Genomic DNA, 21,645 nt, shown 5'->3' with positions numbered 1-21,645 from the left:
GTCATTCCGCTATTATCTTCAAATAGAGTTGACTATCGGCAATCGACATGTTTCCCTGATCACACGCCTCTAAAGAGAAAACACATATTAATGCGCACGCAGCATACCTATGGTCAATTTCGGACGTGCGTCGTGACCCTCACCTGGAATTTTGGTGAGAGGTTCGAATTTTGGGAAAAGCTGCATAATCGTGTTGGACGAAAGGGTCTCACGTCTTTTGCCATGACAGATCAGGCTGAACTTCGATGTCTCCATCGCGACACCTGTTTTCTGAATATCTTCACCAATATACCTGAAATTAGAACGTATTAGGGTTATTTATCAATATATTCCTGCTGCCTAATCAATTACGTATGCAAACACATAACCAAGTCTCACAGGTTTATATGTGGGAGATTCGCAGGCTTACGGATCGCCTTTTACGATACAACAGGCTAAATGTGCTTTTCTCGACACAATGAAATCTAAAGTGTATCTGATAGCGAGGCGATAGTTATAGTGCCCACTCTGAAACGGTCTTCATTTTCCCTTTGGGTTTTCTAGCCATGGCACAGTAAGAGATTATGATGCATACGATTCGGTCGGTAGTCAGTCACGTCAATAGAGGCTGTTGGTTTCGTTCAATTCTGCTCGGAGAGGACTCCGAGAGTTGACTCGACTGACCAGGAGACGCCAAAAGCGCCAAGTCAAGAAATCGCCGAATGGGACGACAACGATGAATCGGTTGGGCTTCTTAGCTCGCTATAGTAATTATCACATTCCAGTCGAGATTGCGCCCTTGGGAATCAGACAGTCGAGTCGCAAGTGAGAGTTTACTGTGATTCGGGCTTCTGCTGCCCCTCTCTCGCTTTCTCTCATAATCTCCCGATTTTTCTCCCTATCTCAGATCTAACACTTGCGCAAGCGCTCAGAGAACAGTTCGAATTGCCGAATAACCGAATCGAAGTGGAGCGGACCACACAGGGCCATCGGCTGGACCTTACAATACGGTGCCAGCGATGACGATTTGTTAACATCTATGTAGTCTCTTCGGGAAATTCTTCATTGACCAAGGCACGCCGCCGGAACTGAAAATACAGTTTATGAAACTCGACCGTAGTAATGAACGCGTCGACCACGCAAGATGTATTGTACAAACACTTGAACGTCAGCCATACTGCATCTGGCGTTCAGCTGCACCAAATAAAACGAACGCTTTGGCCAAGTTTTTTATGATAAAGAAAAATTGTACATTACTCTCGTTCTTTCGTAACGTTTGTGGCTACGATACGCAATGTTTACAATCCTATATATATATTATAGTAATTGTCAGCTACTAGCCAGATGCGTTTATGAGTTGTCACGACAATTGCTCGCTCCTATATAATCTATGCAGTTCTACTCCACTTTGCTCGATAACTTTTGTTGCTGCACCACTAGAGCATATTTATCTATCCACCATTGAACCCCACATTCTGTAAAACATCAAGAGGCAACCCGGTTGAACCCACCCGGCTCAAGACTCTTGCAGCTATTACTCGATCTTCTTTATTTTCACTTCAAGACTGTTTTCTAAATACAGACCTACTGAACGAAGAAATAAATGTGATATGACTTCGTGACTCGGTAAAAGCTAACGCGGAACTTGCCAAACGTTGACAGCGCCAAGATTCTTGCAAGTTTGGTAACAACTTGGTAACACTACGGCGTATTCTTGTCTGGACTGGACGTCAGACGGCACCCGGCGCCGTGCGTGATAGGCGACGATTTACGTACCGAGAGTAGAAAAACTTGTGTGGTAAAGAAGCACGGTGGGCACAGACGCCCGACAAGTAGGCAGACAAGAGAGATGGGGTATAGCAGAAACCTGAGAGGAGGCAGCTAGTTATTTCTCTCAATCCCCGGTTGAGCATCAGCCTGCTTCCTAGCGATCGAATGAATTGCACTGAAAGCGGAATCGGTAGCAGCAGTAGTAAAGCAAAGAAACGTCTCTCTAGGGGGCGCCTGCCGCTGTCTACGAAATTCGCGAGGGGGCCACTAGCCAAAAGTGTGTCGCTAGGAGATATAGGAGAAAGGCGAGCGAGTGGCGAAAAGCAGCACGAACAGGGAGAACTAAGCGCAATGATGGCAATAAGAGTCACTGCTTCGGCCACCTATCACCACCCATCTTCAGAGACTGCTAGAGTGTAACAGACAGAAGCCGCAGAAAGCACAAGGCACAAGCACAAAGCGGCTTCCCAAGAAGGGTAGCTGTTAGTCGGAAAAAGGCCACTTGGTTTTCGGGGCTTAAGCATCCCAGCACCCAAACGTTTTTTTTTGCTGCCGTTGTCGCAGCTGACGTCATTCTCCTCTCTGGAGCAGAACTAGCTAGCAACCATCCGACGGCGCCTAACGTTGCTACATCCAACTAGGGTCTCTGACCCTTAACTGGCCAATGAGCTACGTTGGAGCCTAGACGAACAGACGTTGCCGATTTAGATGGCACTCGTTCACTCTTCTACCACTGCTAGAGCTAAAGTGTGACTAAAACTTACTAGTACCGTAGCGAAGCCGAGAAGCGAGGCACGAAGTTTGCTCCACACTCTGAGTAATAGAAATACGGCGATCCCAAGCCGTCAACCGAAAGCCAGCTTTCCTTTCGTCGTCTGTTCCTTTCTCTCATCAGCCTTGAGGGTTTAACGTCCCACGACACGTTCTTTCTCTTTCTCTTCCTGTCTCGCTCTCTCCCTCTCCCTCTCCCTCTCTCTCCCTCTCTCTCTCTCTCTCTCTCTCTCTTTAACTCCAGCCGACTCTACGTATTTCCTCATTCCCGTGTTCCCCTAATGTCGGTTCAACTATGCGTCGAAATGAAACGAGCCGGTCCGAGATGAAGCTAACTGAACATTCGGTACGCTTTGGCGTCAAACACCGTCAGTTAGCAACGCTTAACGCCGACGTCACTGTCCGTTAGTGAAAACAGCGTGATGAGGACGCGAAACTATCACTTGGGCGTGGATGGAGCGGCGGTGTTCCTCCATTTCCTTTTAATATAGCAGTTTCCTGCCGCTAGACCTAACCTTCTGATCTCAGTGCCGGTCTCGGGCGGTTCCCGTTCGTTGCTCTCACTCCTGATCTCCGTTTGTCTCTTTCGCCTTGTTTTTTCTCTCTCACAGTAATGTTCAACCCTACTGGAAACGCAAGGGCTTTTAGACTTTGGCCGATGGTGGCGCTGACCCAGTGGTGGCACGACGGCGGCCAAAGAGATGTGCGGAGGCTGTCAGCAGCCGGATGCTCCTCCGCACTGCCGTGCCCCAAGCATCGAAGTTGGGAGCATAGCAGTGCGGAGTGCAATTCAAGGAGATTCAGTGGGTTCTTTGATTCGGTGAGGGAGAGAAGGCAATGCAAGGCAGTGAGTGCTCCCTAGCGAGGTCATTTGTTCAGTGCCCAAATTATGGCTGCTAACGTCGCCACTGCACCTACTCCGCTCAGAGCTGCCGCCTCCATTGTTGCTCTCCGTTCAGAGAGTGGAAGAGCAAAGCAAGTCAACGCCCTGTGTTTTGTAGCAGGGGCACCAGGCGGAACCAAGCAGGCACCAAAACGAGGCGTAGCCACTTGGACGGTGCCACCGCACCTAGCTTTGCTTGAAAGCTCGGAAACTTCGCAGTTTGGAAACTTCGCAGTTCGGTGACACCACGTTAGCGTAAAGCGCGCTGGAAAGCACAGCCGTGGCAGAACAGCGGCGCCATCAGCTATCTGCACCACGGAGGGTAGCGCACACTAAGCTATGACTCACAACTTGCAAGTCACCAACATCCGCTTGTCGGTTGTCGGCGGTCCGTTGTGTGCCGGCCAAGCTGGTGCCTAGTAAGCACTAACACAAACTGTGATTACCGCACGTGTGCACAGAGACGGTAGTTGGAAAACGGGAAATCGAGAGGAAGCCAGCAGACTCAGAACAGCCGACGCGCTGCTTCGAGGTTCACGGGTGAACTCAAAAATCGCCAGCGACCACTAATCTCGTCCGCGAAAGACGAAATCAAGCAAAGCGGATTGAGAGGAAGGGAGAAGATGCTGTACTGCATTTCCCGCTTGTGTGCCTACCGGTGCAGGTATGCATGGCAGGTTGCAAGCGGCATGCAATCAGCTAAACAGGCAGACGCAGCCGCAGCGCAGGCACTAGTAACGAATCCTAACGGGTCTCGCTGGGATCACTCCTTCGCGATTTCTTACCAGCGCCTTACGATCAATGCAGCCGGGGACAGTAAGCTACAGCGCCATCATCGCCGTAAGCCGCTCAGTTTCGCTGTGTTAATCACCGCGATCGCTTGGAGCAATACAGGCTAACTCATCTAGTTTTAATAGGTTAAACCACTTTTTGCCAAAAGAATACTGTTAAAACTTTGCATGGTACGAAGCGGACTGCTACACCGACAGCCCAGTGAGATGGAATAAAGTACTTGCTGAAGTAGCCCTTACGACTAAGCTAGGCAAACAAAGGCAAAACCTAGGTTAACGCAAGGTAATTCAACTATGACCACTGTGAGAAGTTACCGGCGTTTCAGCAAAACGAGACTTGAATGTGTATGAGTTTGTTTTTGTGTGTAATGCTTTTAAGTCCGCATGACGCGCCTTGCCTGCCACGACCTGTCTTAATTAGGACACTACTTGGCTTTACTGCACAGCCGTGCAAAGTTTCGAGCCTTCATTGAACCGTCACGCTTTAATAAGTTAGACGGCTTAATATAAACTTTATCCCAATACCCATTGGCCCCAAAATATCGAGGCAGGGTCTTCGATTTATTGATGGACAGAGGAAACATCGTAAAATAGAGGAAAAAGGTTGTTCAGAAATGGGAAGGCCAATCACTGCTGCCTGCCTATCGCTGCCGTCACGATGGACGGTATGGAACACCGGCCAGCAGGCGTCTTACCAGTCGAACTGACTGATTCGCCTATTTACGAAATGTCTAGTGAGACAAAACACATAGACGTGCTGTTTGCCGTTGGGTGACGATGCTGTGAAGTGTTCGACACATGTAATACTTATTATATAATAAGTATAGTATAGGTTTTTGCATATATTTTCTCGTACATTCAATCACCGGTGTAATTGCTTATGGAATTACCATTTTTCGAACTCTTAGAGATTTATTTTTTATCTCTGTACCGTCTATTTTTAAGAAGTCCAGCAAGCTAATTATACTTATTTTTCATTTAATCCTTCCTTCAACATAGCATCCTTCTGTCTTCAATTTTCTGCCATTAACATAGAAAATAGAGGTGTTGTGGTCATCATAGTCGCATACTTTGTGTGTTCTTTTTGTATGTTGATAGGGCAGGTACGGGTAACTGAACGTTAGGTATAAACGAGTCGTGTTGAAAACTATATCGTGTCCTCGGTTTTCTTACGGCAATAATGGTGTCTGTACACCCCCCCCCCCCCTGTACATATAATGTGTATATATCTATATATGTACACTACCATAGAGTAAAAAGTATATTGCATTCGCATATGAGTAGATGGTCAACGTTGTAGCAACGTACTTACGGAACTCAACAAACGCAACTTTGAAATTCAAAGTAGAACCGTCCTCGTGTTTTCGTATAAAATAAAATACGCATGGTTAGGGTGCGGGGTTGACTATCGTAATGGCTACGAGTACCTAAAGGAAGCCGTACAAGAAGACGGCTGCCGAGCGGATACGCCGGCCTGCAAAATCCAAATGTCAGCATTACCACTTTGCCTGTTCTTTTACCTGTCTGAACGTTGGAGGTGTATGCCGAATTTGGCGGTCTAATCAGTAGCAATACATGGGGCTTCTTCGTTTCATATTGCAGAGGACACGATTCATCTATTCGGCCTGTGTCATCCAGTTAATCTGCAGCCGCAGCTGCTGTCGCCCTCTCACCAAGGGCAACCTCGCAATTTCTCTTCTTTGAAGGACGCTCATTACAGTCTAAGAAAAAGAGCGCAAAGTCGGTGAGGCCGTAACACGAGGAGCAAAAATCGAAACTACGTCTAGCAAATCGGGTATATACAAAAACACGCGGAACGTTGGTTTGAATATCTTACAGCGAATGCCGGACTGTGGATCTTCGAACAATCGAGCACCAAAAGCAGGCCGTGGAAGAACCAAAATGGTACTTCGATCAGCTTTACCCAGTTACTGCTGCTGCTGCTACTACAGCAGTAGCAACAGTCTTCTCGGTAATGTGCTGGTGTTCCGAAGTTTGTGACCTTTGGTTGGACCTAACGTCTTCACATAGGAGAGGCTTTGTCAAGTAGGCACACAAAAATGAGCCGCATCCGGTAGCGTTCGTGCCCTGTGACTGGTTTTGTTACGTCTGAATCCACCATTATATCGTGCTTCTTTATGTGCAATGCGTCCTGTGACGGTGCCGAAGGCAAGCAGGAAGATGAAAAAAAATGAGGCAATAAGTAGAGGGGCGTGGAAGCGGCTTCACCGAAAGAAGAATATTGGTCCTCACCAAGAAGACATGCTATTAACTCTATACTGTTGGTAACTGCTATAAATACTGGGATTGTATCACTGAATGTGTAGTCTTAGAAAAAAAGGCAACTCATATACAATCCTGAAATTCAGGTTTCTGCGCAATGCATCTGCAGTGAATATGATCCTGTGATGCCTCTTTTCGAGAAAGTCTCATTTACATGTTGAAAGCGAAAGTAAACAGGGCCTTATGTCAGAGATGCAAACAAACGGCCTGATATAACTAGATCATTGCTTCTAGTATACGACATTCGTACATCGAATCGTATACCATATCCTTATCATCCTGTAAAATCACTAGTAGACGTGCCTCGAGTGTACGGTACGTACACGCTACCAATTAAATGATGCCTTACTGGAAATTCTGCGCTGAATGTTGGGGTGTGTGTTCTGAGTTTTTTGGCGCTTCAGCCTTGTTGCAGCTATTCGAGAACAGCGACACCCGTGAGGTGGGGGGTGAATGTCCAAGGAGCGTTTGCCGGTGCTTTGCTGCCACTGCGGCTTTTCGATGCCATTCGAAATGGCATCGTTTTTGTAAAGTAAGCTAAACAGAGGTTGGACAGCGGGGGAACAGAAGTCATGTTGCTGCTTTTGTGAGAAATTGTGGCTCTGTTAATAGCGGTGATAGAAAACATCGCTGCTATCGCAAGGAGCAGTTTATAAAAGATCCACGAGCAGTGTCATAAGCACGCCTACTGAGTGCAGCAATGGCCGCGGCGACGCTGCCTGTCGTCTCCGGCAACTCTGGCTATGCTAGTGGCAATGCAGCATTGCCACTAGCATAGCCAGAGTGCAGTTTACTCGTAACTAGTCGCAAAGCAGGCCAGACGATTTTTCCGAAGCAAGAAAGACTTCTACCCAGGCCGTAGCTGCAGTAGTCGTAGTCCTAGCGACTGTGCTGTCAAAGACAGGAAAGAGCCATCAGAGAAGAAGGAGCAAAAGAAAAGCACCAGCAGCGTTAACGGGCGTAACTGCGTGCTGTAGAAAATTACTGCATGGAGTGGTGAGCCCAGCAGTATAGTTCGCCCAGGACACACCCACGGACCACCCCCCGCACCGACACATAGAAACATATGTAAGCAATGGCCTAATAGTCGTAATTATAAAATATTAGAGTGAAAGCAAAGGGAGCGCGAGCGCACCAGCACGCTCGAAATCGATATAAGCGATAAAGACAAATCGATATCGGTGACAGTAACGGTAGTTGCGTGGGTTTGCCCTACGACTACTTCAGCTTTGCGCTAATTGTGGGCGCGTTTTTAGCACACTGCTAATCATATCAGTTGAGCTAGTGAAATCGAACGGAATTACTATGACTAAGGTGGTTCAGTAGTAGTCCGGCTGGACTATGCACGCGTGACTTACTATATTTATTCAACACACGCATGGAGTCGCATCGTGGATACGCTTCAGCTACAACACGGCTACGTTAAGCGCTCGTGATGTTTGACTTTTGTCCTATTTTATTCGACCAGGGGGAACAACTTACGCATCATCATTCGGATGTGCGTAGACACCCGCGCCTCTTGCCATCGTGTATCTGTTCACTGTTTGTCTGCGTTTGTTGCCAAAAAGTAAACAAACAAAACGTGTTTCATTTTTCGTTACGTTTCAGTCGCTACTGGTTCGCTAGCGCTGATGCTGTACTGAACTAGCACAGCCCAGCTAGTTCATCGCAGCTGGCGCCACTGATCTTCGCCGAAACGCGTACGAGTACTAGAATTTAGCTGGAAAATCACCGCTGTCGTAGGGGCGTCAATGCTACTTCGAGAATCTACTCCGGTGGCACTGTCGGCAGCGTAGGCCTCCGCTGCTTCAGCTGTTGCCGCTAGTTCTGTCCGACCCGGTATGGCATCATTTGACGTCTCGCAACGTTCGGTTAACGTAAAATAGCGGTACTGTGCGCTGACCGAAACGTTAGCACTGCCCCGCTGCCGTCGCCACGCACGAAACCCGGAAAAAAGAGGAACTCACCGGAGAAGTTAAGACGAGGCCAGGCAGATGTTCGTGATCGCACCGCCGCTCCACACGTCAACACAACGGTCAAGCAGTTAACGACGCCGGGCAGACAAACCGCCACATGGACGACGAATCACGTTTCCGGAATCGCCAATAGTCCAGGAGTGGCGGCTGCAGCGACGGCGGTGGCAGCAACAAGTAACAGAAGGGGTACTCGTAGTTCGGGCCTACAAGAAATGACTTCGGCTGCTATCGCTGTCGGTAAACACAAGCGAAGTCAGCGGCAATTTACCTGGTCAGACCTCACACGCCCTTCACATTAATGTCGAATTTTCGGTTGCTGGTAGTACCGCAAAAAGGTACTCGTCGAAATCCTTATTCGCTTGAAACTAGGATAATGCGGTTCTAACTAGCGTTCGGCACGCTCAAAACGGCGGTACACGTAAATATGGGAGGCTCAAAGGATGAGAAAAACAAAGACCTACAAAAAAGCACTGGCTTTAATGGTAGCAAAAAAAAGAAGCTCTCGATAGCTCTATGCTATTTTGCCTAAAGCTGCTCTATTGTCAGTTGCCTGTTCGCAATCTATCCGCTTCGAGCTATTCCCTTGCACCATCCGTTATCACCGCAATAACGCTCGGTAGTGGCGCTCCAGATGAAAAGTCAGCTGTGGGGCCCGTTGAGAGCGGGGGAGTCAGAAGAATGGGACAAGGGAAAATGGAGAAAAAAAATGTTGTCTTTTTGTGAATTTACCTGATCACGTCGCCGCACCACGTACGTGGCCGTGCACTTATAGGTCAGTAGGTTGCCATCACCGCGATGATGGATAAAGAGAAGGAAATCACGGCTGGAAGAAATAACTAAAAGCCCCGAGCGGGAACCGCGCTTACTTTCCTGGACTGACTTTGCCGACAACGAAAAAGCAGCAAAGACCAACACCGAAGACGAAACTGCCCCGTTTCACTGCTCCGCCCATTGGTGACAGCGATGGTCGATCGACTGGTGACTGATGCCAGAATTGAAAGCATCACCGGTTGCCGTCGGCATCTGAAAGCCCACTTTCAATGTTCATCATCTTCATAGGGTCGAGCAAATTGAGACATACGGCCACCTACATGGAGAGGTCACAGCAAGATAAGCGACCTGATGAACATGAGGAAGCAAATGGTGATTCCAGTACTGAAAAGATGTTTGTCTTTGCGCAGTCTTTCGATGGCGTTAAATGGGGACGGATGCATGGAGGACCGTGCAAACGGCCGAACTACGGTGACTGATGCGATTATCCGCTATAATAAACTAGAATTTTCTCTAGGTCGATTCAACTCGGAAATTTTTCATCATTTAGTGAGCTACTTTTTTTGCCAATACATACATACACCTGGTTGGTTCAATGTTAAGATCTATTCAATTTTCTTTGAACGTATTAGCAGCGAACGGATTAATGGCTACCGGCCGAAACGGCAAACCCTTGCTTGGGGTCTCAATTTGCTGTTTTTCGCCTTAACGACGAACAGGCAATGCTCAATTGAGGTTCTGCAGCAGCTTTGCGTAAGTAGGTCCGACTATAAGCTGGCCAGGAAAAGTGACCACATCGATGCAATTTCTCGGCAGACTGCCGCATATCCAGTTGGCCCTAAAAGTGAATGTTTCAAGCCTTCCATCCGTTCGGTGCCGCCGTCCATTCCATTAGATGGCCGGCTCCTGGCTCCCGGCTCTGGAATGGGCATATCTAACTAGTTCCTTACTGGAGCAGCAGCAAGTGGACTCCGCAAATGATTCCGCAAATGACGAGATGACTCGTGACTAGAGAAGGGTTACTCTCTTTCGCGCATTATACTAGCGTAACTTTGACAGAATCGAAATCACACGAGAAACATTCGGTAAGAGATAGCGGCCACTGACAGCCTTCTACAACTTACAATGAAATTTTCAATTTTATTGATTTTTTTTTGTTGGAAATTTCAAATCGCCGGACCGCAAACATTCGTACTGCCGGGTTGTTGTTTGGTGACCACAGCGTAACAGACATCAACGAAGAATAAACTTTCGAAAGGCACATTGCGTCAGAGCACGGCTGTCCAACTGACGGGCTATGATCAATCAAAAGTAAATGCACATTTTTCTCATGTGTTACAGTTAAATATAATAGTAAAAATAAAAAAGGCAAGATCAAGCAAGGTTTGGTGTATCTAAGCGGCGTAAAACACATTGGAATAACGATTTACGTGAAAAGAGAAAATTGCAGCTTTCAATTCACAATAGATATGCCTGTATAGACAGCAGGTCCGAGTAATTAGCAGGCCCATCCTCTACGAACGGAGCTAGCGTATCCTTCCGAAGAAGTTCTTCAGGTTTGTCGAGCAAGGAGAGGCAAGCTCAGACAGTTTTTGGCTAAATCTTTCGATTTGGACGAGATCATTGTACGCTAAATGCTCTGGCCTTATGTGACGCGCGTCAGGCCGACAACGAGGTGCGCGTTGGGCTGCTGCAAAGCTACGTTCGGAGACTTGCTGTGCGGTCTCTGAACCTCTCTATTCAAGAGACGAGCAAGGGATTGCCACTAAACGGCAGGCGAAATAAAGGCACTATAACTGGCTAAGCCAGGATTGCAAGCATGCTTTCTCTGGCGTGCCCGCGTGCCCGGTCGCCTCCACTTTTTCAAGGAGATACGGAGCGATTGCCGATGGAACGCTTGCTTCCGTCGGATGAACAGCGGTGCTATCAGCAACGACATCGGTAACCTTTGCAATGTAGTGTAGTTGCAAAAGTTTCCGGTTTTCAGCTCGCTCGTTTAATTGGCCGCAGCCAGATTTACTGAGAACGGAAAGTCAGCTTGCATCTCCGGAGCTCCGACACGCCATTCGGTTCCAACAAACGTAGCAGCTGCGGCCTCGGTTGTGGCTTAGGCGTTGTTTAGCTAAGAGACATTAACACAAATAACCCTCAGACAGCAGTCAGCAACAAAGAATTTACCACTACTGCCATGTTAGAACGACGGTGACGATATTTGGCAATTGTATGACTCTCTGCCGCCGAATCTGGCTTGGCCAAGAACGTTTGACTAGATTCATGCGGAGGGCGGGACGCTCTGTGGACGGCCGCCAGCTAGCTTGATTGTTATTTTATTTTGATAATAAATTTCACGGTCTACTACGATATTTTGTTAGCTTAATATTATAGTATACAGCAAGCGAAACAAAGATAGGCATCTATAGCAAATTGGTTATGGTCTAATGTAAGGGCATAGGACAAAAGGCAAGATTAGCTTGATACTCACTTATTTATAATCTTACGACGGTGTTGAATTTTGAGCAAGCAAAGTTGCGATAGATAGATCGTAGTATAAAATGTAGTTTTTATGAGCTTCGTCCACTCGTTCATCAATACAGATTAGGATATATGTATATCTGAATTTCTGCAATATTACTCGTATTTCCATAGACCTGGCTCACACCAACAGACCTATGACCAAGCGTAAGCCGAACTGATACCACAGACATTTGATAGAATTATTTAATAGGTTACCGACAAGTCTATATAAATAAAATTTGATAAGTAGTTACACGCGAGAGTTGATTACCAACCTTCTTACAGTTGAAATCCATAGTTGCCGGTAATGAGAAGGCATCTCAATTCGCCCGAAGTCGTACAAATAAGATAGCCATCTTGAAACTCTGCCCACTGGGGTTTTGTAAGAATTATTGCCATGGTCATGATATATCGTTACCAGCCACTAACGATAGTATTTCACCTCATCCTTCCTCGGTAAATCATTCACCATGTACTCTACGATTTCGAGTGGTTGAACTTTTCGAGTTACCGAGATGTGATCTTTACACTATCTTGAACTTTTTACAGCAGTCTCATTCGTTCTCGATCTTCAGAGAGCACCATCGCCATTTCCAACCAAGCACGTTATCCGACAATCCAACGTATTCTTAACGGCCTCAGCTCCACCGGTTTACAGCCCGTTGTCGTCATCCTTAGCGAATGCTGGGAGCGTATAGTTCCCCAAAGATAGGAGGAGGCTGGTGGCAGTTGTCCGACCATGGTCTCCGCTAGACAGCAGATCTGTGACGACTGAGATTACTCCGAAGTCGGAATACTCGTCATATTCCTCCGGCTGTCAAAAAGCAATAGACAGAATGGAGGAAGTTAACGCTGAGCGCTAGGCGGCCGCTATGCTAAAATGAGCACTCACTCATCGAACGGCAAACCAAGGCGGCCGACGCTGCTGCTGCTGCTGCCGCCGTCGCCGCCACCACCGCTGCTGCTGTCACAGTCGTCGCTCGCTCGCTCGCTCGCTCGCTTTCGCTATGGGGTTGCTTTGTCGTTTTCATACGACGTTTCGACGAAAACCACGACAGCAGAGCGACGAAGATCCTCCTTGCCAGGGTCTCCTCATCTTCCTTCGCTACAGAACAGCACAGCGTTGCGAACAGCACTAACGCCCGTTCACTCACACTGTCGTGGCTACGATTCGCCGATGGCCGCCGCTGCTGCTGCTGCTGCTGCTGCTGCTGCTGCTGCTGCATACTGGCACACTGACCGATTTCGAAGTCGACCGGAGTCGGCAGCATATAGACAGACAGCACCGTAGGTACGGTAGTTATTGCAGCTGGCGAATCCCCCCCATCAGCGAGTGCTGCTATTGCGTCTGCTACAACGATATTACTTCCACCCCGGCCATCACAAACGTCGCCACTCATAAAACCACCGCAGAGAGGCCCAATGAATGGAACAACAAGAAAATAGCAAAATGATGCCACCAAGAAGCCGCGATGCAAAAGTTCTTTGCGTCATGTGACGGCAACAGTTTGCTGGCCTTTGCAAGAGTAGAAGTAACGGCCGCAACAGGAGCTGCCTTCGACGGCGGCAACGACGCGTTCGTTCGCCGCTAAGTTCGCCGCAACAATGGCAGCAGATGCACGAGCGTCGACGAGAACATGAATGTCGACGGAGACAGGACCAGCAGTAACGAAAACGATGTCGGATGAAACAATCGCAAGAGAACAGCTAAATATGAAAGCACTGTTTTTGGCACGAAATAGGCAGGCAGGCAGGCAGGCAGACAGAGACATACAGGCAGTCAGACAGCGTAACGCTGAACTGTTTCACAGCAGCTATCAAGCGACCCGCTAGCTAGTGCCAACCACTCAGATGGCTGGACGAAAAAAAGAGACACGTTGTTGCAAGGGGCTGTGAGCGGGAGATCACCCCCTCCTCACCACCTCCACCACCAGTAGTTCAATTCAGCTATAGTTAGTACAGCTTCAGTGCAGTTTTCTCCGTCACCCCCGCCCAACTAAAGCAGCTGCGGCTTCTTTTCCCTAAGCTAATGCGGATACCAGCTCCCTACTCCATAGCAGAGCCAGGTCGTAGTGCACACAAACGAAATGTAGCAGAAAAAGAAAAAGACGATAAAAAGAAGAAGAAGTCGTGGTGAGCCGTTCAGGTAAACATTTTTTTCTACTAACATCAACACGAGCAGCTTTCGACTACGATTCGTGCTAGTCCTGCGTGCACCGGGGGATGGGGGCAGATCGGGGTCGCGGGGTAGTCTTGCAACGGCAAGTGGCGGTGGCGGCGGCGGCAGCCAGCCGCGCTAAGATTTGGGCCAAGCTAGCGCCGCTGTTATCAACACCATCGTCATAGATGTTACTACAAAGCAACACTTGTCGATCGCTATTCGGCTCTGACAACAAGCAGCAGTCCATTGCAGTCGGGCGCTACAGAGGCGGCTTGAAAAGCTAAAATAAGTTGAAACTTCAATACGGCGATGTCATTGGGCCAATCTGACTTCGAATGAAGTGCAGATGGGGCGCAAATCGGGGGTAAAAATAAAGATGATGAAAGCGGCTTGCAGCTTTCGTCATCAGATTCTTCTCCGAGAAGAACGCCAAAGCGATACGGGTGTCGAGCACTCGTTAGCCGCTCACATCGGGTCGGGCTCGCAAAAGCTTCTCCTAGCAGGTCGATTCTATAAGCAACGCTGCTTGCAACGAGTTGCAGCTGCTTGTAGACGATGAAACGCGGCAACGAATAGCAGAGCGGCTAAGCTATGGAGTAAATCTATTGCGACCAAAAAGAGGATAGTTGCCGAAAATATGGTCGACATCAGGATTCGTCGAGTAACGAGAATTATGCTAAAAAAAAAAAAACAAGGAGTAATTGTAAGCGTGAACTGGCAACGGAATTGATGTAATTTCTGGCTTGACCTCGAATAACAAAACAAATCCTTTTACAACTGTGTTACTATAAAAGTAGCAGTATACAAAAGGGACATCACACGAATCGATCACATGCGAGAGAGGTTCGATTACTACGTAAGTAGAAATTGGAATGGCTTGTCTTTAAGTCGTGATAACATGACTCGTGTGATAAAAAAACTTTTTCAAGGATATGTAATTTTCAAAGAAAAGACTTCGTAAATGATGTATTCCGAGGAGTTAAGTGGCTGGTACAGTATCATTCTAATGTAAAACTGTGTTCAAACGCAACAAGATGGTAACCCTTTTTCTTTTGCCTGTCTTGCTAGTACAATATAGAACCAACGACAGCGTAAGGCCAAAAAAGGTACTGTGGTAAAGCCGACTTAGGTCGAGCTTTTTTCCCACTCACCTAAAACATTTCCAGGACGTAGGTCATAAACCAACGACGATACGGCGCCATATGCTATTTGCAGGTGAAGTTAAAATGCATAGACGGTATGAAACAAACCTAGTTCACTCGTGCCTCAAATAATACTATTAAGCAGTAGCGTTAATTTAAGCAAATATAAATTACTTTCTAAAAGAACAATGTTATTGAAAGAAATAGGTTGACGATTTTCGTTAGCGTTTTTTTCTGGTAACGGTAGAACTTCTGTGATTTCTGAACGAAAAATTGTAACAAATAATCCTTTTACTGAAACAAAATTAACTATACTAAGGGAATTCTGCAGACACCTGCCGAAGGTGATCATCATCTGTCTACTAGTCCAAGATCCCAACTGTATGATGGATGCACTAAAGTTTCCCATTACACTTCTGCCAATTTTTGCCGTGCAGCTGAAGATACATATGGTCTGGTATTATCATAGTCGAAGATGACGCCCCTTCTGCCCACTTGTCCTAGTTCTCAACGGTTTGTCGTTATATTATTAGTTGTTGCCAATGGAGGTGTGAAATTATTGATTTCACACCTCCATAGAATAGGGCGCCCATGGTGCCAGGCCTCTTTCCAGTTTCACAAAGCAAATAGCCACAACAACTGCTCTAGTGTCAACACGGACCCCGTCACAGATTATGGAGTAATGACTTTGTACAGTACTTTGATTCATGGTGATCAGTCACATTAGGAACAGCCCAATTTCGTTGGGCTTCTACAAAAATGTCGTCCATATTGTTTTTGCGTCAATTCGTATGGCAACAAGGCCATCAGGCTTCTCTTTGTAGTCAGTTTTGTTTGAATGCTTTGACACTGACATGCCGGTCTTGCTCAATGCTCACAACCCCTTTCGTAATTGGTTAGCTAGCGCAAAAAGCACTATTCACATTGAAACTTTCAGGACAAATGTATCATCTTTGAGCCGTTCCTTCTTTTTGGCATAAAAAGCACACTTTTCCTCCGGACTTCAGCAGCGCCGGGTGCCTTTTTGACCGTAATAAAATGCTATTTTTGCAGAAATTTAATTTATCTTTAAGGCACTCCATTTTCAACTCTGAATATGAAAGACATTTTAGCAGTTGTAACGTATTACTACGACCGGCACAGATTTCATCTTGGAAACGGCACCAACGCTGATACGACTCATGATTACTCATAAAACGATCTGTGACTTGAATGCCATCTAGCTAGGAAAAGCGTGAATGCGATTAGAAAAACTCTTCTGTAGCATTAGCTAATTTTACCGAATACCTAAAAATAGAACACAAAATACAAGGTTCCATTTTTCGAATACCCACCGCTCGTTTCCGTAGATCGTCTGTTGGGTACGTTTTGTGCCACTATCAGCTCATTATGCATTGACTATGCCGTTCCTCAGCTACCTCGCTAGGCATTCATCGTCTTCATTTCGACCATCGCATCCAACACGAATAATCTATGATGCTATATTTTTGTTATAACTTATGTAAAATAGTAAACAGTTTCAGGAAGAAAGTCGTATTGACATGCAGTCGTCAAAATTCATGAACATCACATATGAACGTTTGAAGCACGAGCCCATAATGTATAAACAACATTTTTGTTATTATTACCTTTATACACACATAGAATAGCTACTGTCAACCCACTGAATTGTACTAACCATGAATTTCCATATCAGCAAAGTCCTCATCTCGTCGTCGTACAATACCATAGTGCCCCTTTAGATGTTGAGGTGGATCTCAGAGGAAGTTTCCTTTTTGAACTTGTGCTACCAGTTGTACTACTAGCGCCGATCGTGACCTATCGCTCGTTTGATTAAATGCCTATCGACGATACGGTAAGCTCGAAACATTTCGTTTACCCATTCACAACTAAAGTCATGTCGCTCTGTCCGAGAAAAGTGGTCTTGCCCTGATATACCTCAGCTGGCGTTTACCTTTACCTGACGCAACGATTCCTACGACTATCTAGTGCTGGGTCGCTAGAGCCTGCGCCGCTCTAGTGGCCCACTGTTGCTGTCGGTAGAGGGTGGAACCGTCCCAGATGGAAAATGTTAAGTCGCACCACTTCAACTGTCGCTTTTCCGATATCATTAACCGTCCTGCCATATATACTGTTAAAACAGCAGCCAGGACTCGGTAGCAGCTCTCGCGCAGCATGCTAGGATGACTTCCTGAATACAGAACAAAGCCGGACATTCAGCCGTAACCGATAAACAGCGGCGATTCGCCTTTGCTTGATTGCCAGCTAGCGCCGGTACTAGCAACGATACCGTCCAAGTTGCACAAAGTAGCAAAATGTTACCTTCGTGGGATAGCAGTTTTTCGGTTGAAGCGACAGAGTTCCCGACCAGCATGTCGCCGCAAAAACCACCCAGATTTTTTTTGACTAGATAGGGTACCCTGCCTGAGACGATACTTACAACACTGCCGATCTGAGACGAACAATTTGCTTCACACGCCTTTTGAACAGTTGGATCTCTATCCGAGATGAACCTCCAACGCCACCTTAGATGGGTCTAAGCAAGAGGACGGCACTCGTTAGTCCGTGCGAACGAGTCTACGATGACCGCGATCCCTTGATTGATTGACTGATAGCAGAAAATTGTTTGTAATAATTATCAGTGGCTCATAATAGTACAAGTCATACACACGGAAACGTAAATGTACTACAGTGTTACAACGCAAATTCGGACGAAAATAGGTTCAATTTCGGTTTTGATATAAGCACGCTATGTTGCTATTACATTACAAGAGCGGCACTCGTTATCGTCACTACGCTCCGCTGTTAATGAGATGAATTCTTCGTCAGCACATCACCACCGTAGATCGACAGGGTGCCGCCCCTCAGTAGGCGCTGTTATTTTATTGCCCTTCCCAGATTCTACTACGGGGCATTATGCTATACTGTCGATTTGTATCACAGTGGCATAAGAAACAATATGCTTGCTTGCCTAGAAATAGGCTAGAAAGCCTGTCATGACGGTCACCGCTGTCTCGTTCTCGACTTGTCACATGTGTTCCTTCGAACACCTGCCTTTCGCTCCTTCTCTTTTGCCTGCGCTTCTCACGCACTGGCAGCAGAAGCAATGGCAACAACATTGCCATCAAAAATATCAGCAGATGAGGTAGCCGAAACAAGGAGCGCGCGCCATGGCAAGTGCTTACTTGCGATAAGAGAATCTACTTTTGCTGCTGTGCCAGCTGCTGCAACAGTCGCAACGTTGTATGTATCGACGCAGCCAAGTAGTAACAAAAGCCAGGGCGGAGGGGGCAAACATGAGGAATGGGGAGAAGAGAGGTTGTGTTGACGCAGTAGGGGGCGGCAACAGAAGTAATAGCAGTAACGAAGCCCCTGCCGCCATAGCAGTAACAACAAAAACGGCAGCCATCAATGGGAACGAACAAAGCGATAACGTACACTTGCCGAGAGAAAAGGGCTTGTTCGTGCAGCGGGCCAACTGTTGGGTGCCGTCCGTGCTTTGGTCCCTATCACGGTGGGAGGTGAATCAATAGAAAAGCACAGATACGGCGTCCGCAGAACTGCAAGGACACCTAGCTATCGATTGGACCGACTGAGAAAAGGGTACCTCCGGAGGAAAACCCAGACGAGCAAGCGTCATTCGGACTTTCTTTTTCACTGGTTGTTCTCTTCTTAGCAGAAGACGGACGTGTGGGGTGACCTGGTAGACCAAACGGCGAAAAATTGGTATAAATGGACCGCTCTTTACTTTGAAACACATATATATATATATATATATATATATATATATATATATATGCACAGCGCCAAAAATCGTGCTGAGGCTAGCGCTATGTCGTTCAGATCTGTTTCTGCACCTGTCTGTTATAACTTCTCGGGCTACGAGCGAAGCGATGCGGTAGGTATGGTGCGTGTTGATTGCTGCCGTGTTGCAGACCGGAAACGAGAGCCTCTAGTCAATGTTCGGATGGTTCGTGGTGATAGTCGACCAACGTCGGTGACTTTATCTCCTTATTTGCTATGATCCCGTAAGAAGCCCATGGGAAGGAAGTGAGCGTAAGTGAGCGTAGCGAAAAAACTAGGGAACGGATAACGCGCAATGCTGCTAAGGATAACAGAGGCGTTTGAACTGTAATAACCCCGTTGTAGTAGCGCTACAACTAGCGGATACCTCTCTAATTTGCCAGGAGCCGCCTATGGCCAACTGGGCTGGCTGGCTACCTTGCAGCTCAGCACTAGCGATACCTTGCCGCATCGTTTTCGCGGTTTCCCCGGTTATCCTCTTTCATTCCTCTACCTCTTGATCTCTCATCTTCGGTCTACATGTTCTCTCTACGGCGCGGTCCAATGGCACCCCCGGGCAATGGCCATCCACTACTACGCTAGCGTTACTGCTATAGCTGTAACTGTTGATAGTGGGAAGATGGTTACTCGACTGGCCATGATCACGACGCAGAAACAGCAGCTCTGACGGTGAAAAGGCACCAAATCGTTTCGAATAACCCCCGCCAGTCGGATTCAAGAAGCAGTCATCTCTCTCAGTACAGAACAGCAAACCGCTATGGCTGTATAGCATGCTGGCCGCAACGTAGGCGGGCCGTGGGTCGCTGAGTGAACGTTCCATGAAAACATTGTAAATACACTGAGATACGCAGATGCCAACGGACCTAACAGGTCAGAACATATCTCTAAGCGACTGCTACAAACCAGCATGGAACACTTTCCTTCACTCCGCCTTTGCTGGAAAGAGACATATTTATTTGCACATGGTGGACCACTGTTTGTCTTGTACTCTTGTTGTTGCTGTCCTGTCCCTCTTTTTCTCTGTTGCCTGTTAGTTACTGGCAAGACGCAGATCAACAGATCTTGCAAAGATTTTAGCCAGGCGTCCGCGTTTACTACTGTAAATAGTAAGATAGTAAAGGATGGAGTGCCACGAGTAAATTGGTGGACTGAGCCTCAGAAAGTCCCAAATAGATCTGTGATGACGGTAGCATCAGTACAGAATGGTGAATAGTGGCTTCGTTGGTCACAATGCAAGACCTACAACAATAATGGTGGTACATATAACGCAAAACATCCATGATCGGTAGCCATGTGGGGAACTGGCGAAAGCGACCGGCTAAAGCCGAAACAGTTGTCTACCCGAAAACGCCAAGCACTACAAACTACCCAAAAGAATAATGAGAGGATTACCCCTTCTATTTTCTACTGCTAAGTTAGTCGGGGCAGGCTGAGTTTTAAGTTAGCAGCGGTATGTACAGGGAGGAAGCTCTCCTTAGAAGCCATATCTTGCCGTCGCTGTCCAGTCGACAGGGCAAACGAGAGCTTCAGAGAACACTGTATAGAAAAGGGTCGTGCCCGCTATGCGCCAGATAGAAAGCCATCGAGAGTCGATCGAACTGAGGAAGTGGACCCTCGCCTTTCGTTTGTCTTTTCTCTCTCTCACTTATACAAGCAGATGGCCTAACACAGCAACACACGTAGCGTATGGGACCCAGCAGCAATAACAGCCTTCTATCTCTGTGAGCGTCGTAGTTGAGCAGCCGACGCCGGTTTTCGGTGTCGCTACTGCCGCTGCCTGAATCGGCCTGCATTCATTTGTGATGGGCACCTGCACGCGCGTCACGATGACAACGAAAACTACGCGATGGAGCTCGTTGGGACTTTCTTGACGGAATACGTATTGTATCATCGTTAGGGTCAGAGGAAGGCGCATATGCCAGCGGCTATTTCTGCCGTTGTTACAGGCTAGCGTTGGTGTTGTTGCTTTTGTTACTACCGTTATGATCACCACCAGCTCCGCCCATCATCACCTGCAGATGCCCCTACAGTTACGCGTGCGCGTCTCAAATTTGTATAGAATAGCTGTGCGCTACAGGAGGGACGAGGCAAATGTTTGCGAATGAAACGACGAGATGGGCGAGAATAGCCCTTCGAGCAACACCGAAGCCTGCGAAGCGAATGCCCCAGGGGGACAAAATCAGATGGCGAATGTATTGTCGGCATATAGTGCTTGTCGGTCGGTCGACCATATTCAAAGAGAGCACTGCTTAAATCTGATTCTTTCTTTGTATGTTGATTTCCTGGCCATCTGGTTTATCAAAACGAACATTTACTGGGCTCATTTGGGTAAGACGGGCAAAGTCTAGTTTGATTATATCTATGTACCGTTGCCTTGCTTCTTTTGCTTGCCATGTACTATTGTACTGGGTTTCCTATCGAATCCGGAATCAATAATGCTTAAATAGCAACCTGAGTAGCGAGTCAAATGAAAATGATGAATCCCGATGGATAAACAAGTTAAACCCACACGCCGTCACTTGGGTTGGCGTGATTTTGTGGCGAGTTAAAGTCTGATCGCCAATGTTCCGGACACGCGGACAATTGCAATGGGTATTACGCCGCTTCTAAGTAACGTCTATCTCTCACGGTGTTCAATTTAAAACTTATAATTACGTACACTATGTGAGAAGAAGTAGTTTAATATCATTATACTTGCCTTGGTTTCGTACTACTAACCTCGATACATGAAGTGTTTGGCTACTAGGTTTATTTATTATACTAGGTTTACTAAGTTTATAGATTAAATTTAACTATATAA

At 47.0% G+C, this 21,645-nt stretch overlaps 1 protein-coding gene across 3 annotated transcripts in view; it reads right to left on the bottom strand.

Moving 5' to 3' along the window:
- LOC111252563 (EH domain-containing protein 2-like) overlaps positions 1 to 21,645 on the bottom strand; it is a 96,443-nt gene that overhangs the window by 12,060 nt on the left and 62,738 nt on the right. For 2 of the 3 annotated variants that reach the window (XM_022810696.2, XM_022810697.2), the window contains one exon: positions 144 to 292. In XM_022810696.2, the coding sequence (XP_022666431.1) occupies positions 144 to 292 (149 nt within the window). Of the gene's footprint in view, positions 1 to 143; positions 293 to 12,013; positions 12,359 to 21,645 lie in introns of those variants that run through there. The other variant, XM_022810699.2, reaches the window with a different exon arrangement.

This window comes from Varroa destructor, unplaced genomic scaffold (genome assembly GCF_002443255.2).
Source record: "Varroa destructor unplaced genomic scaffold, Vdes_3.0 BEIS01000006.1, whole genome shotgun sequence".
In the NCBI taxonomy this organism is placed as follows: domain Eukaryota; kingdom Metazoa; phylum Arthropoda; class Arachnida; order Mesostigmata; family Varroidae; genus Varroa; species Varroa destructor.
This window is presented reverse-complemented; position numbering and strand designations above follow the sequence as displayed.